General features: G+C 44.0%; 1 protein-coding gene across 3 annotated transcripts in view; it reads left to right on the top strand.

Moving 5' to 3' along the window:
• GALK2 (galactokinase 2) overlaps positions 1–15,983 on the top strand; it is a 102,525-nt gene that overhangs the window by 45,050 nt on the left and 41,492 nt on the right. For all 3 annotated transcript variants that reach the window (XM_084817136.1, XM_084817135.1, XM_084817137.1), the window contains 2 exons: positions 4,068–4,166; positions 5,884–6,036. In XM_084817136.1, coding sequence (XP_084673262.1) covers positions 4,068–4,166; positions 5,884–6,036 — 252 coding nt within the window. The remainder of the gene's footprint in view (positions 1–4,067; positions 4,167–5,883; positions 6,037–15,983) is intronic.

Below are 15,983 nucleotides of genomic sequence, written 5' to 3' on the forward strand. Positions count from 1 at the left end.
CACCAAACTATTTAGGGTGGTTAAAAAAAAATAATTGTGAGGAGCCCCAAAACGATCTCTCCAAACTGGGAGAAGGGGCATCCAAATGGCAAATACGGTTCAGTGTAAGCAAGTGTAAAGTGATGCATGTTGGTGCAAAAAATTCCAATTTCAAGTATAACCTGATGGGATCTGAGTTGGGCGTTAGGCTGGACTTGTCAGGGCATGTTCATTTTGTCCAGTATGAGAAAAGAGTGTGTGATATAGCTTTGAAATACCATTGGTGTAAGGAAAATGTTTTTTGCTGCTTATCAAAACGCATAATGAAACATCAGCATTTATTTTGCCAATCCCAGCCACATCTCAGAACTACTTGCACACAAAGCAACCTTGTGTTTTACCAGCTGTTAAGTATTTATGTGTTAAGTTGAGCACAATGTATTTTGTGCAGCAGGATCCTATACTTGGAAGGAACGTCTGTTGAGTCAGTGCAACACTGGAAAGAAGAAGGGAAAGCTCAATTTAAAAAAAAAGCATTGAAGTCAATAAAATATTTTTAATATCATATTTAAATATATCTGGGAGTGGATGTGGACTAGAAATCTTGATGCCGAGTATAGTAAAATAATGTGCCAGGTCTCTGCAGTTATCAAAAAAGGGATTAGAACCAAGTAATTCACCATTAGCATTTTTGAGTTTACTCCCAAAGAACATTCAAGGAAGAACAGTCACCTTTTGTCTTTGTATTAAAAACATCTGTTTAATCTAGACCACCAATAATGGGCCTCCAGTTCCACTTGGAAGTCTCCTGAAAGGGTTTATTCACATCAAACTCTGCACACATTTTCAAGTTTGTTAATCCCTTTTTGACAGTTCTGTCCTCTCAACTCAGAGTTTATGAGGGAGTTTACATGGGCTTAAGGAGCGCTGTGAGTCTAGTCTATCAGTTTTCACTGCATTTGCAAGCCATTCACCCTGATTAGAGAGCTCTGAGCTCACGTTTTACAGTGTTGCCTGTTTTCAGTGTCTTGATGGAAACTGAACAAGTGGGCAGGCATGCCACATTCCTCTCTTCCAAATGCAATGAGTTACTGGCTTTATCTCTTAGCTGTGCACTGGTTAATGTCATTTCTTTGGTGGTTATCTGGCTTAAGTCCCCGTGGTGCTGCACCGCTCCTCCTGGAAGGAAAATATCTGAAAATGCACCACTTCATTGCAGCATCTCTCTCTCTCTCTCTTTCTCTCTTCCCTCCCTTTTATTTTCTGTTGTGGTTGCGCTCCACTTGCCCTGTGCTTAAGAATGGATGCAATGCCTAGAAAACCTATGGGCATCTACACGAGTGATTTATTGCATGCTCGTGATTGGCCATTCACAGACATTTCAGGTCCTTTACATGATGTTGTCAACCTCCAGGACATCTCCTGCGCTTTTCCCCATTTATCCCGCTTTCAAAAGGATTGGAGATAAACTGGAATAATAAAAAAGTGGGATATCACCAGTGTGTAATGCCAGCATAGCACTATAATTCAGCCACGAGATGGTACTGTTTCATTGAAAATATAGAAAGCCTGCCCCGGGAAAGGCTGCCGAGAAAGGGCATTTTCAATTCCACGTCATGTGTTGGTTGTCTAAAGGAGCCCATCCTAATCACGCCAGGGAAACAGAAGCAGAAAGCCCCGGTAAGGCTGTGGGATTTTCCCATAATGTAGAAAAGCCCCAAATCTTTCCCATCACCCAGCATGGCAAACAATTTATGGACTGTTGTGCCTATAAATTACCTTGATGATGTTTTTATTTATCTCTGGTGTACCTTGCCTTTTAAAAAGCAAGGGAAACTTTCTGGCAAAAGGCTTCTTAACCAAGCTCCACCAGGAAAATGTCATACTTAACATGTCTCCAGTGCTCTTTAGTTAAGCCATATGCTGCCTATGGTCCTTGGAATGTGCAAAGCAGGTGTTTCCCTCATTGCCCCAGTGAAACCAGGTGTATGGCCAGGCAGTCTTTCTTTGACATCACAGGCTATGACATCAAAGCAGTTGAGCCAATGGCTGTCATAGGACAGGGCTGTTGAGCAACTGCTACACTTGCACAAGAAACACAGATGTGACATCAGAGGGATTCTCACAGTCCCCGAGTAAATTGAAATCTCTGGTTTTAGGGTCGCGTGTGACAAGAGATAAGTAGAGTAAGCAGATAAAACAAAGACAGAAGAGGAAGGAGACCAGCAGTTGCAAAGCTTGGTGTAACTTTGGCCTGCTGTTTCGATGGATATCATATATAATGTCACATACTTCCACAGGTCTCTCTGCTTTACCTTTTTTGCTGGGTTGCCAGCATGGGCAGAAGAAGGCACCACTGGAAAGCTGTAATGCAGGGGAAGAGAATAAACTGCATTTGGGGAACCTGCAATCTTTTACTTTCCATAGAGCCCACCAAATGCCTCTTCCCTAGGAATTGCCTGGGGGAAATCATGGAAAATCATCAGCATCTTTGAAACCTCAGCAAACATTACACCAATCCCAGCCCTCTTCTCAGATCTATTTGCATGGTGAGCAGCCAAAGGGTAAAGACTGCAGTGCTCAACAACCTGGAAGGAAAGGGGAAAGAACAAATTTGTGCATAGCAGCCATAACTCCCCTATGAGTTATGGCCCCTATGACAGAGTACATGCTTTGTGTGCAGATAGATGGACAAATAGTCTGACATGGTATAAGGCAGTTTCCTAGGTTCCGATGCAGAGGTAAACAGCATTCCCGTAGCCCCTTAGTTACAGCCTGAATTTATTTCTACATTTTCATACCCATTCTTACTACTGGACATGGGAATGGCTGCAGCATGCTGAGATTTGTAGTCCAACTCATCTGGAGCGCACCAGATTGAGGTAGGCTGATTTATATAGCCCATTTTTGTGTTAAAGCCCTTCACATATATTATCTCAGTCCATCCTTACAGAAACCCTTTAGTGCAAGGTCAGTATTATTATTCCCATATTGCAGATGGCAGCACTAAGGCTGAGAGAAGTCTATCTGGCTAAGGCAGGGGTAGAGAACCACAGGGGCCAAATCGAGCCCTTTCCCTTTCCCCACACCCTTTCCCCACACCCTTTCCCCTGACCACTGATTGTTTGGTGGTTTCTCATTTTTTGTGCAATTTTTTCCCCATTCTGGAATGTTGAAATGCCAATGTTAAACATTGGTTGAAATGCAATTGGCAGGCAGTATCAAGCTTCTGGATTGGCCAGGCTTGGCATAAATATTAGGAACTTGGCCACCTCTCTTTGCCTGGTCTGCCTGGTTCTGCCAAGCAGAATCTTGTGTTTGATGCCCTTCATGTTTCCAGCTTAAGCTGGGGGCCTCAGGGGCCCTGAGCTGGAGAATGCACACTGCTGGTCTAGATTCAGGTACAACCCAAGCCGACTCAAGAGATTTTGCTGCCTGGGATGAATGACAAAATGGTGCACTCTCCACAGTCCATGTACAGAAGCTGACTGGACTGACAGTGGAAACTGACTTTAACAGTGCCAATGGGATAAAGCCCTCTATCACAGTGGAGGCAGCAGGCTAGTTTAAGGGGCCCAGGACAGGCTGTGTGGCATACTCCACTCTGTCCTCCAAAAAGGGGAACAGTTGGAAAGTTCATGAGGAACAGCCGGGAGGCTGCCACTGCGGCCCCCAGCATCTGCCGCCAGAGGAAATTGCCTCAATCTGCCTAATGTTAGGCTGGTTCTCTGTACAGCCACTCATAATCCTAGCCCAGAAGCAAATGAAGAGAAGCAGAAAAGAAGCACCTTTTGAATGCAGACAGTTCTGAAAATCATTCCATCTTCATGAGCATGCTAGAGGCAGAGAACTCCTGGCATACATCAGAGTGAAAATGGGGAGAAAAAAAATCCTGCATTTAGGCTGACTGATACCAGTGAAGAGATGGAGAGGCATGATATCAAAAGCTTAGTTAACTGGTATGGAATGTGTGGGAAACTGTAATGATCTCAGAGACATATCAACACCCCCTGTCATTAGTTCAATTGTAAAGAATGTCTGAGGGTCCATCCCCCTGTCTTTGTGCACTGAATTCTGTGTCTCCTTAGGTGGAGCTGGCTGAACTTTGCAGCAAAAGTGAACGCTACATTGGAACAGAAGGAGGAGGCATGGACCAGTCCATCTGCTTTCTGGCAGAAAAAGGAACAGTACGTGTCGCCTGAGCATGAACCGAGAAGCTGTTGTGGTACAGCATAAGAAATGCTTTAAAGGAATGGCTTGGGCTAAGTGCAGTGGTGAATGATGCACAAATAACAGAGCCAGGACTGAGCTCCAGAAGTCTGTGAGTTAGAACTATATACATACCCTGCACAGCATGTTATCAATGCAGAGAGATAGAATCATAGAATAGTAGGGTTGGAAGGGGCCTATAAGACCATCGAGTCCAACCCCCTGCTCAATGCAGGAATCCAAGTCAAAGCATCCCTGACAGATGGCAGTCCAATTTCATTTTGAATGCTTCCAGTGTGAGAGTGCCCACCACCACCCTACGGAATTGGTTCCATTGTCGTATTGCTCTAACAGTCAGGAAGCTTTTCCTGATGTTCAGCTGGAATCTGGCTTCCTGTAACTTGAGCCCATTATTCCGTGTTCTGCACCCTGGGATGATTGAGAAGAGATCCTGGCCTTCATCTCTGTGACAACCTTTCAAGTACTTGAAGAGCACTATCATATCTCTCCTCAGTCTTCTCTTCTCAAGGCTAAACATGCCCAGTTCTTTCAGTCTCTCTTCATAGGGCTTTGTTTCCAGTCCCCTGATCATCTTCGTTGCCCTCATCTGAACTTTTTCCAGTTTGTCAGCGTCCTTCTTAAAGTGTGGTGCCCAGAACTGGACACAATACTCAAGATGAGGCCGAACCAGTGCTGAGTAGAGGGGAACTAGTACTTCACATGATTTGGGAGCTATACATCTAGTAATGCAGCCCAATTAATGTAATGTATTATTACATAATGTATTATTATAGTTATTAATGTAACACTGAACTGTGGAATCTCTCTCTCTTGCAATTTAACAACATTTTTTCTCTCCTCCATCCAGATGTGTTACCATACCTTGATTAAAATTTGGCACAGCTGCTGGGGACAAGACAAAACTGTCTCAAGGCCAGATCCACCATTTGACCACCTTTATTTTAGGATTAAAGTACATATTAATTGCCTAGTGTAGCCCTCGCTTTTTTACTCTAGAGTAGGCACCCATGGCCCTGATTTAGATTGGGACCACCACACATCGAGAGGGGAGGGTTAAACTTCACACACACACACACACACACACACACACACGGCTGTTTGCTTTTCAAGATTCCTCCCCCCATCCCCAGATGTGGGAGTTAAAAACAAGAAAACAGCCTCCATCAGTGCCAATGGAGGCTTTTATTCTTTTTTTTTTAAACCCCATTGGAGGTGATTTTGGGAAGGAAATGGCTTGCTAGGGGAGGTTTAATTATCCCCTCTTGGGGTGAAGTGGTTCTAATCCAAATTGGAGCCATGCACACTTACTCTAGAGTAAAATGCAGGAGAGGGCTCAACTACACACTACAGAATGAACATAGGGTGTAGCTTGACCCTGTGACATATATGCAAGAAAAGGGTTCAGATGGATTTGTAGGCCCTTGATTCCGTTGGTAGATAACTCTTAAAATGGATGTCTGAAAGGAAAAGGGTTCAAATTTGATGAGTAACTTTGTTGTTGGGGACTTAAACAGCCTTTTCTCACTGTTTTGTGTCAATTTACTTTCTGATTGACTGGGTCCCCCCAAGAATGAGAGAGAAAATGCCCAGAGAAATAGCATTTGATATATTGCTCTTAAATGTTTCATTTATTGATCTTAAATTCCTCTTGACCATTTGTTTTTCTTTCCATAGGCCAAGCTGATAGACTTTAATCCTCTGAGGGCAACTGATGTGAAGCTTCCAGAAGGAGCAGTGTTTGTTATTGCAAACAGTTGCGTTGCAATGAACAAGGCAGCGACTTCTCATTTCAATATTAGGGTGATGGAGTGTCGTCTAGCCACAAAGGTACTGTATGGCTTTCGTCAAGCTCTAATGAAACCATCATCCAAATATGTGCTGGCTGCAACCCCTTCCACTCTACCAGTTGTTGCTTTATTTTAACACCAGGTCAGGTGCTGCCTCAAACGGCATTTTTATCTCTTACAGAGTCTGGACTCGGGCCACATATACATGACGGATGGAAGAGAGGGATGGAATTTAGCCTTAATGGGTGTGTGTCCATTTGGGGAGCATGGCAGTAAAAGAGGCCTGCATGGGCAGAACAACATGAATTATCTTTTTGAAGACTGTTCTTCTTGCTTAATGAGAGCAGAGTCTAATCTCAGGAATATAAAGGGAAACAAAATGTTGTAATGGCAACATATTCACTATTAAGGAAAGAAAGGAAATGAAACAGAAATGTGAGGATTTAAATGCATGAAAGAGTGTATCTCAAATGCTGCTTAGAAATCCATTTGTTTGTATTTTCTGAGACTGGTCTTCTGGAAGGTTTATTTTGTGCATGTGATAAGTTCTGGGAAATGTGGTAGTACTCTTCCAAACCTTGGTTTCATATGTGTTTTATTCAAAGCAAGGCACACACTTAATTACATACACAAATAAGTCATACAGTGAGAATATTACAGTTATCAAAACTAGATAGATATATATACACACACACACACACACACATGCGTGTGTGTGTATAATACTTGCATACTCAACTGGTTGTTAAGTAAATCTGCATGTTATAGATATACTTAATGTCAGGGGCTAGCTTTTAGTGTCCTTGCTGTTTGAAAAGTTCCTCATGCTTTTGTGGCCCAATTCAGACATAACACTAAAGCAGGGGTTGGCAACGTGTGGCCCTCCAGATGTTTTGGCCTACTACCCCCTTCAGCCCTAGCCAGCGTAGCTGATGGTGATGGATTATGGAAGCTGTAGGCCAAAACATTAGGAGGGTCACATGTTGCCCACCCCTGCATGAAACAATGGTTTAAAGCAAACCACAGTTTGCTGAGTTCAGACAGCACAGGGAACTGTGTTTAATCCTAAAGCGAAAGCTTTTAAGCTCCTTGAGCACTCAAAAGGAGGAGGGAGCCTAAGGCTTGTTCCTGTTACATTAACTATGGTTAGTTAAAAGAAACCAGGATCAAATCTTGGTTTGATATCCTACTTTTTAAACAACCCATAGTTAGAACAAATCATAGTTCCTCTGGGAACTGTAGTTTGTTTGGGGAGAAGGGAGGGATCTTTGAAAGATGATTTTTAGCATCCTCATCAAACTATAGTTCCCAGGATTCTTTGAGGAAAGCCAAAACATTTAAGCTAATATGACACTGATAAATCTTTGTATGAATGTGGTTCCCTTAACTGGCCTGCAGTATGATTGTGCTAACTGGGCAGAAGAGCCAGAAAAGGAGAACATGTCTTGGCATCTAAGAATTAGCTGGAAGAGACTGTAGGTCCTGCAGCCATCTGTTCATTAACTGCCAGGAATTGCCTTGCTCTAGAGTCACTGTTACGAACAGCATTGAAATAGGGGGATTTTACTATTTCTTAATTTAAAAAAACCCATACTGTGAACTTTCTGAGCTTGAGAGTTTATACTTTTTCCTTGCAGCTTTTACCCACATTCCTTTCTTTAAGTTTGGTAATGAGAGCTAGAACAGATGAACCCTGTATGAGGCACCTGTCGCTTGGCTGTATCATTTGAGGCAGCTGAGAAAGTGAATGTTAAAATCAAAGACAAGTCTTAATTAGAGCAGATACATTGAAATGAATGGGAATTAAATTAGTGACTAACTTAAATCCCATTCATTTCAATGAGTCCACTCCAAGTAGGGCTTATGTTGGATGTTATCCTGTGAATGCCTCTTCCACATGAACTGTACCTCATACATCATAACTAGATAGTCAGGTAGAAAGTTATAGGCCAGGCTTTTCCCTGACATGCAGATTTTGTATGTCTGAAGCATTCAATCCCATTTATGCAGCCTGAAATTATACTGCCCAGGAACAGATAAAATCACATGAAGCTTCTGCTCATCTATTTTAGCTCGAAGCAGAATGCATAGAGTTGGAAATTGCAATGCTTCCCACCGTTGAGAACCTATGGCCCATCAGATGTTGTTGGGCTCCAACTCAAATCATCCCTGACCATTGTCTGTACTGAGTAGGGGCATTTCTACACCAGCCTAAAATCCTGCATTTAAAACGGGGCTTTCTGCTTCCGTTTCAAATGCAGGATCACCACTGACTCCCTTTAATTGCGCTTCCTTCCCCCCAACCCTTCTCCCCGCATCTGAGTCTTCCATTATCTTTCATTGATCTCACTTCTCTTCTTGCCACTTTAACTCTTTTCACGGAGGAAACTAAAGCAGAACATAATTTGATAGCTCATTATCTGTGATCTATTTAAAAACGGAACAAAGGGTTCCAAAGTGCAGGAGGGTCCCGGCGTCATGTAAAGAGCCCGCAAACTTCCGTGAAGGAGCAATCTCAATCACAGGATAAAAGCTCTGTGTGATGAAGCCCTAGGTCTGACAGGTCACCCATCTCTAGTTTATTGGTAGCAAACTGGTGACTTCCAAGCTGGACAGGAGTCTTTATAGATGCACATCAGATACCTGTTGGCCTCTGTGGTTGCAAAGGTCCATAGGATTCTCTGCTGTGAGGACACCCTACCCATGCTCTGCTTCCTCAGAGCATTGCCTTGGACCATGTATGGTACAATTATGCTTAGCAGGAACTTGTGCAGGGAGAAGCACTCATTAGTGTAGCAAGAGTCGGGGTCATGGTTGTGCACAAGGGGGTTTCCTTCCCACTAATGCTCAACTTATGCTGGATCCTATGAGCCTGATCAACTCAGAATATTGAACTATAATGGGTTTTCACCAGTTCTTTCAAACAATACATGTTTATTAGCAGTTCACCGTAGCTATAATATATTATATATCATCTCTTTAATCCCACTCTTCTTCCAAGGAACTGAAGACAACATAGATGGCTCTCTTCCTTGTGCACATTTCATCTTTTCAGCTACATTGTAAGGTAGGTTAGGCTAAGAGACAGTGACCTGGTTTGCATGACATGACAGCCCACTGTAAGTTAATTCTCCCATGGGAGCTGTCATGTTGTGCCGGATGCCTGCAGGCTCCATTTTTGCATGGTGCCCATGGATGCCCAGCTTGCTGTGAGTTGTCATGTTGTGCAAACCCTTGCAGAGGGGTTGTTTGAGGGTTAGACAACCCTGAAAAATCCTAAAACAAGCCATGACTTATTTGAGGGCTGTCTAACCCTCAAACAACCCCTGCTGCCTGAGCTTGCACAACATGACAACCCACGGTGAGCTGGGTGCCTGCGGGTGCCATTCAAAAATGGTGCTGGCGGGCACCTGACACGACATGAAAGCCCCCGTGGGCAAATTAAGCCATGGTGGGCTGTCATGTTGTCCGAACTAGGTCAGTGACTGTTCCAGAGTCATCTTGGACTTTGGGCCTGGGAATTTGAACCCTGGTCTTCCTGATTTTGGTCCAGAACTCTAACCGCTACACCACACTCGTCTGCTTAGGATGCTCTTCAATTTGTCACTAAGATCAGTATAAACATTCAGAAACATTGACACTATTCTTTTTTAAATGTAACTTTAATGTAAAACAACCTTCATTGCATCTGCACATGTTCAGAGAGACAATTTTAATACGATGCCAAACTGTTAAAAATGTTCAGCAAAGACTGCTTGTTTTGTGTTCTAGAAAAGCCAGTTGTTAGAGAAATCAAATAGATGTAGAATTGCCTTTAGCCTCACTGTCAAAATAAGTAAAATAAGTTCAACTTCATGATTTGGCATGAATTAATGTCTAAATATGTGTTTTCTAAATATTAGTATCTGAAAATGACTCTGATTTACATAGCATCAGATCCATGTGAACAGAATTATTTTGGGGTTGAAGAAATAAACCTTGGAATGTCACTAGATGGCACCAAAAGTAATTCATGTTTTAATACTTTCAAATAGGGATGTCAGAGAATTCCGCGATGGATCTCGGTGAGGCCGAATACCAGTGCATTCGGCCCCACAAAATCCGTCGGGGAACGAAGCCCCCACCCCCCCAACCCACGAAAGGCGCACGGGACGAAGTCCTCGCCGCCCCCAACCCACAAAAGGCACGCAAAACGGAGCACTTACCTGCTCCCGTCCGCGCTGCTTTGCGAATGGCGGCTGTCCTGTAGCCGCCATTCACTTCCTCCTCTGCATAGCCATGACAGGCTACGTAAGTATTTATGTAGCCTATCACGACGGGGGGGGGGAGAAACCCAGCGTATGCAAATGGTGGTGGCTACCGCCATTTGCGTACGCTGGGTTTTTCCCCCCCTGCCGGGATAGGCTACGTAAATACTTACGTAGCCTATCACGGCGGCGGGGGGGGGGGGAAACCCAGCGTACGCAAATGGCAGCGGCTACCGCCATTTGCGTACGCTGGGTTTTTCCCCCCCTGCCGGGATAGGCTACGTAAATACTTACGTAGCCTATCACGGCGGGGGGGGGGGAAACCCAGCGTACGCAAATGGCAGCGGCTACTGCCATTTGCGTACGCTGGGGTTTTTCCCCCTGCCGTGATAGGCTACGTAAATATTTACGTAGCCTATCACGGCTCAATACAGGGACGCAAATGGCGGCGGCTACAACAGCCGCCATTTGCGTCCCTGCAGGGCTGCCCAGCGGCCGGATGTCTGGCTGCTGCCGGCCGGAGCCGGCCGGCGGCTCCTCAGCTTGGCCGTGGAGTGGAACCGGCCGGGCAGGATTCTGGGGGGGAGGACCGGAGCGCCTCCCCTCCCATTGAGGATTCCGGAGGGAGGGACGGAGCGCCTCCCCCCACCACGGATTGCCTGGCGTGGAGCCAGGTAGGTGTTTCGTACATCCCTACTTTCAAAGAAGGGAAATAAAACAGGGGAAAAGGTGAGAGTAAAACTGAAAAGAAGCGAGCAACAACTTTAACATAATTCTCCTTCCCAATAATGGATTTTTTTTTCAAATATATAGTTGTATTAAGATATTTCCAGTACAAGGACTCTTTCTCATGGAAAATAAAATAAAAACATTGTGCAATAATAACACTGAACAGGCTTGTGGAGAGAGGGAGGGATAGGGGTTCAACCTGCCTCCCTCTCTCCCTTGCAATCCTTTCTACAGATCCTTGTGTATTACAGAGGATTCCAGAGTGTTTTCCAGGGCAGAAGGTAGATTGGATCTATTGGTAGATCTTTTTTGATTTGCAGAAGATCAGCAGCAATTTCTGACTTCCAATTGTTTAACAATAACGGAACCAAATTACTTCCCTACAGCCAAAATTGTACTGCAAAAATGAAGAAAACTTGGCATAACCAAGAGCGGGTTTTTATGCAGAAGGACTGCGAGCTCTGTCCGTTCTGATGCTCAAAAAATTCTGATGAGCTCAGAATTATTTGATTTGAAGTGTATGTTTTTTGCATTAGGCTCTGGTTGGTGGATCTCAGGAGTTCTAGTAGATCCCAGAAGACTGAAATCTGCCCGCTGTTGTTCTAGGGCAGACAGTCAATGTGTAGAAGGCATCTAGTAGGCCTGCTGGGTTGCATCATCAGCCTGTGTGCGCATAAGTTTGAATCCAGTTGTATTGTTTTGCTGACAGAAACAGTTCTGTCAATGGAACTTGGGGGGAGGGAAGTCCCCCCCCCCCCGTGTGCACCTTCAAAATCTGCTCTGGAAGGCTGGGGTCCAGAGCAGATTTTCAGGCAGTGTGGAGGAGAGAGGGAGAAAGTCCATGCGCTAATGGATTTCTGCCAGCGTAACATTGGATTTAATGGGGGCAATTGGTAGATGTGTGCAAGATGCTCCTCTGGGAAGCCTACCTACCATTATTTATCTGGTCATTGCGGAACCATTGATGAGCTTCCAAAAGAATCCCACAATTCTCTGGAAACAATGATGCTGCTGGGTAATTTTAACCCCGGGACGTACTGGTCTTATGGGGTGGGGGGCTTAGATGGCCATCTGTATTACTTCAGTTGTAAAGCATACAACTAACATTTCTTCCCTTTAACTGCCATTTAAAACTGCTTACAAATTCCTGATATGTTAGTACAACAAAACTGTTTGCCGGCTCTGATTAAATAAATAAATAAATAAATACTCTGAGCATGTGCAATTTTGCATTTTAAACTCACTTAAATAGCACCATCTTGACTACAGGAATAAAGTGGAGTTTGCCTCTGTGTCTGTCATTCTCTGGCTGGTCCTTTGGGAGCCCCCTGGGCAACAGGGCCCTGAATTTTGGCCCCATTGTCTATCCCTAGTTGCACCCCTGTCTGGAACACAGTTTGAAAGCCACTGTGATAGAGAAACAATCCCTTTTTAGAAATACTCAGGCACAAATTCGCTAGATGGTTTCTCTTTTCTTGTTTAGGAAGGATATTGCCTAGGAATTCTTCCCAGTCTGTAGTTTTTCTGCCTGTCTTACATAGCCTCCCTGTCGTTTCCTCTATGCTGCACTGGCAGCTTGCAAATGCCACAGTGCCATATGATTGGATATATGAAGTGTGACGGCCCAGTCGGGCTACTTTAGAATGCAGCTGAACACACTTTATCAGTGTAATCTACACTGGGAGCAGACCACATTCTTCGCTTGAAAAAGACTTGAACCTCCTATTAAAATTTGCCCTGACAAAAAGCTCCTCCATTTAGACACAGTTGTGGTTGAGAATATGTTTCTCCTTAAGAAAAAGTCATAATTTAAAAACCTGAAACAAACAAACAAAACCCCCTCAGGACATCTGCAGTGAAAGGTTTCGTCTCTGACAATATTTTTGCACCCTTGTCTTCAGGGAAAGTAACCACAACCACTGCTCTGGCCTAGCAGGCACTGGACCATGGCCAGGATTTAATATGACCCAGGGCTCAACAAGACTTAGCTCCATATCTTGTTTTCAGTACCACTAAATGCCTTTGTCCATCTACAGCCTTTCAGTGCCACGGAATAACCATCATTAACCCCTTGGTGGCTGAAACCCAGGCCAAAGGGTGTAACTGCAAGGCAGGCTTGAGGCCTAGTTTCTTTTCAGTTTAGACATTAAGCACTATACTTCCAGCGTTCCTCCTTGTGTGTATGTTTATGTAATTTCTCATGATTGGAACCCTTATAGCATTTGCATTTCTCTCTCTCTCCTCATTGGTGTGGTATGCTAGCGAAATACCTGCTTTTGCACTGGTGCAGAATAAGTGCAGAACTAGGGTGACCGTGTTTGAAAGTGTCCTCTGTGTGAAGGACACTCCCTGAATTCAGTTTAAAGACAAAGAACCGTAAGAACTGTTGCCCATCAACATTTAGCACCTGAAGAGCAGACTGAACAGGCAGGCACACAGGTCATCTGGTTGCAATCTTCTGCACCACAGAGAGATCTACTGTATTTTTTAAATTTAAATTATAATAATAATGTCTAAATATGCATCCTATACATATAAATTAGCATACGCAAATGTATTGCTAATTGCTATCCCCTTTTGTTGGTGATGCATTTCTTCTTTTTTAGCAATTCAGAGGTGGCCACCTTAAGAGTGCTGTAAGATAAATAAGGGGAGGAGATTTGGAATCTGCGGATCTTCATCTGAGCCAGGACTTCATAGGGCTTTGCTTTAAAGTATATTTTCTGTGCTAGGTGCTGCCCCAGGAATATGAGAATAGTGAAAACTACTTCTGAGCATGTACAGAGTGAATTTTCCTCATCACCGAATAATAGTCACTGGCCTAAGAAGAGAGATTTCCTCCTTCCACACATCTCCCTTTCTATCCCTGTGAATCTCAGTCTTTCCTCTTGTATGCCGCCTACTTATAAATGTTATCCTACTATACTACCACTATTTTAGTCCACCTCCCCCAAAATTACACATTTTGCAAAAGAGAGAAAAAATCAGAAGCAGAATACATATTCATTTGTTTCATCTACAGTTTTTCCTGTTAAATACTTCTCAGTGTTCAGGTTTAAGAATCCACATTAACATAATACCTTTATTAGACCAAACCAAATAATCACCAAAAAGCTTTCAAGATCCCCAGATCTCTTCATCAGGCAAGAGGTTACAAAAGGCAGAGGGAGAGAGAGGCAAACTGACTTGATGGTGAAGTTACAGTGGTTGCATGTTCAGAGTCCCAAGATAAAATGCGGGAGGAGGGGTCTACAGATACTCACATTAGGCTGTAGCACTGGCGTGGGCAATACACAGCTTGCAGGCCAGATATGGCCCCCAGTACCCCCCCAAATTCTTTGGGGGGGGGAAGTTTTGGGGGGAAAATGGCATCCGTAGTGGCTATGGTGTACTCAGAGGGTAAAAATTACCTTGTTTGTGCCCCAGACCTCCGCACTTTGCCCACCTGCACTAGCAGGTCATGTGATGCTTTGTGATGTGATCACATATTTGTGATGTTGGGAAGGTCACATCTGTATTCTGCATATGCTTAGAGGCACACCCATCGTTATTAGTTTACATGTTCTGAGGCTGAGGCTTTGCACTGAAAACATAACCCAGGGATAAGTGGTCATTAAGCCCTGTGTCTCTCTCTTCAGACTACACACTGCTTTCACCTCCCTGCTTTATGCTAGAAATATAAGGAAAAAACTTATTGGGGGAATCACTCCACACCACGAGAAGCAGAGCAGAGCCCTCCCCACCCCAGAATAAAAGTTGAAGAAGTGTATAATCGGCATGTCTTTGGCTGACCAAAGCTGCCTATGACTTCACGAAAATAGTTACAGTCTTGTCAGATTACTTCTTCACAGCAAAGTGGAACACCCATGAAAGATGAAGCCCAGTTGTCAGAATTAGATCAGAGTTAACTAATTCAGCTCCTTCCAGGAATAGCCAGTCACGCTCAGTATATATGAACATGAGCAGCTGTTTCAATGTCGCTTTAAACAGCATATGATGAAATGGACTATGCAGAACATCATGCCTCTGTGTTGTGACTGGTCTACTAGAATGCCTAGGAACATAGGAAGCGGCCTTATACTGAGTCAGACCATGGGTCCATTTAGCCCAGTATTGTTGACACTGACTGGCAGCAGCTGTCCAGTCTTTCAGGCAGGAGTTTTGGGGAACAAACCTGGGACTTTCTGTATGCAACACTTAGTCTACCACTAAGCTATAGCCCTTCCCCAGGTTATTTCTGGTTACCAGAAAGAACTGACGCATATGAGCTCATCTGACTAGCCTGCCAGAGATTCTGCCTTCTAGGAATTGTGCAAGAGCTGGTCCAGTTCGATCCTAGCCAGTGATTAGGAGGTTAATTATCTGTCAGGTGAGTTAAATGGGTTCCCGGAATCATATACTTCTTTTTAAATACTTTATATCTATAACAGAAACAAAACAAGAAAGGGGGGAAACCACGAAAGGAGGGAGAGAAAGAGAGGGAGGAGGAAGTAATGTGCACACGCTCTACCACTAAGCTATGGCCCTTCCCATAGAAAATGTCCAGGCTTACCCACAGATCACCACAAGACTGGCCCAATAAATTTTGGTACATGACAGAAAATCCCAAGTGGCACCTCTCTCCCACTAATTAATGTGGGGATGTTCTCCTGCTGTGCAAGATTCAGTGAAGTTCCCGTTTTTTTCAGTGGCGTTTGCACAAGAGTGTATTTCCCGGTATGTTGTGCCTTAGGGAGTCAGATCTGTGTGTCTTTGTTGCACCTAAAATCAATTGCCCTGAGGTGGCTGCTTCACTTTGTCTCGTAGTCTCGTATGTTTACCACAAAGTGTACCTCTTCTTTGAGATACCTCCCCCTCTGCCTTCCAGTCATTCCTGGTTTAGCCACGGCTTGGGCATAGCCAAAGAATCAAGCCAAGATTAAATCACAGTTAAACTAGGCTTTAAGCAGAACTTCTAACTGCTCTTATGTGCTCCCAAATCCCCAAGATACGGTGAAAAGCTTTAGAAAAG

This window comes from Heloderma suspectum, chromosome 11 (assembly GCF_057233095.1).
Source record: "Heloderma suspectum isolate Gila_16-S chromosome 11, 16-S_ref, whole genome shotgun sequence".
Lineage (NCBI taxonomy): Eukaryota > Metazoa > Chordata > Lepidosauria > Squamata > Helodermatidae > Heloderma > Heloderma suspectum.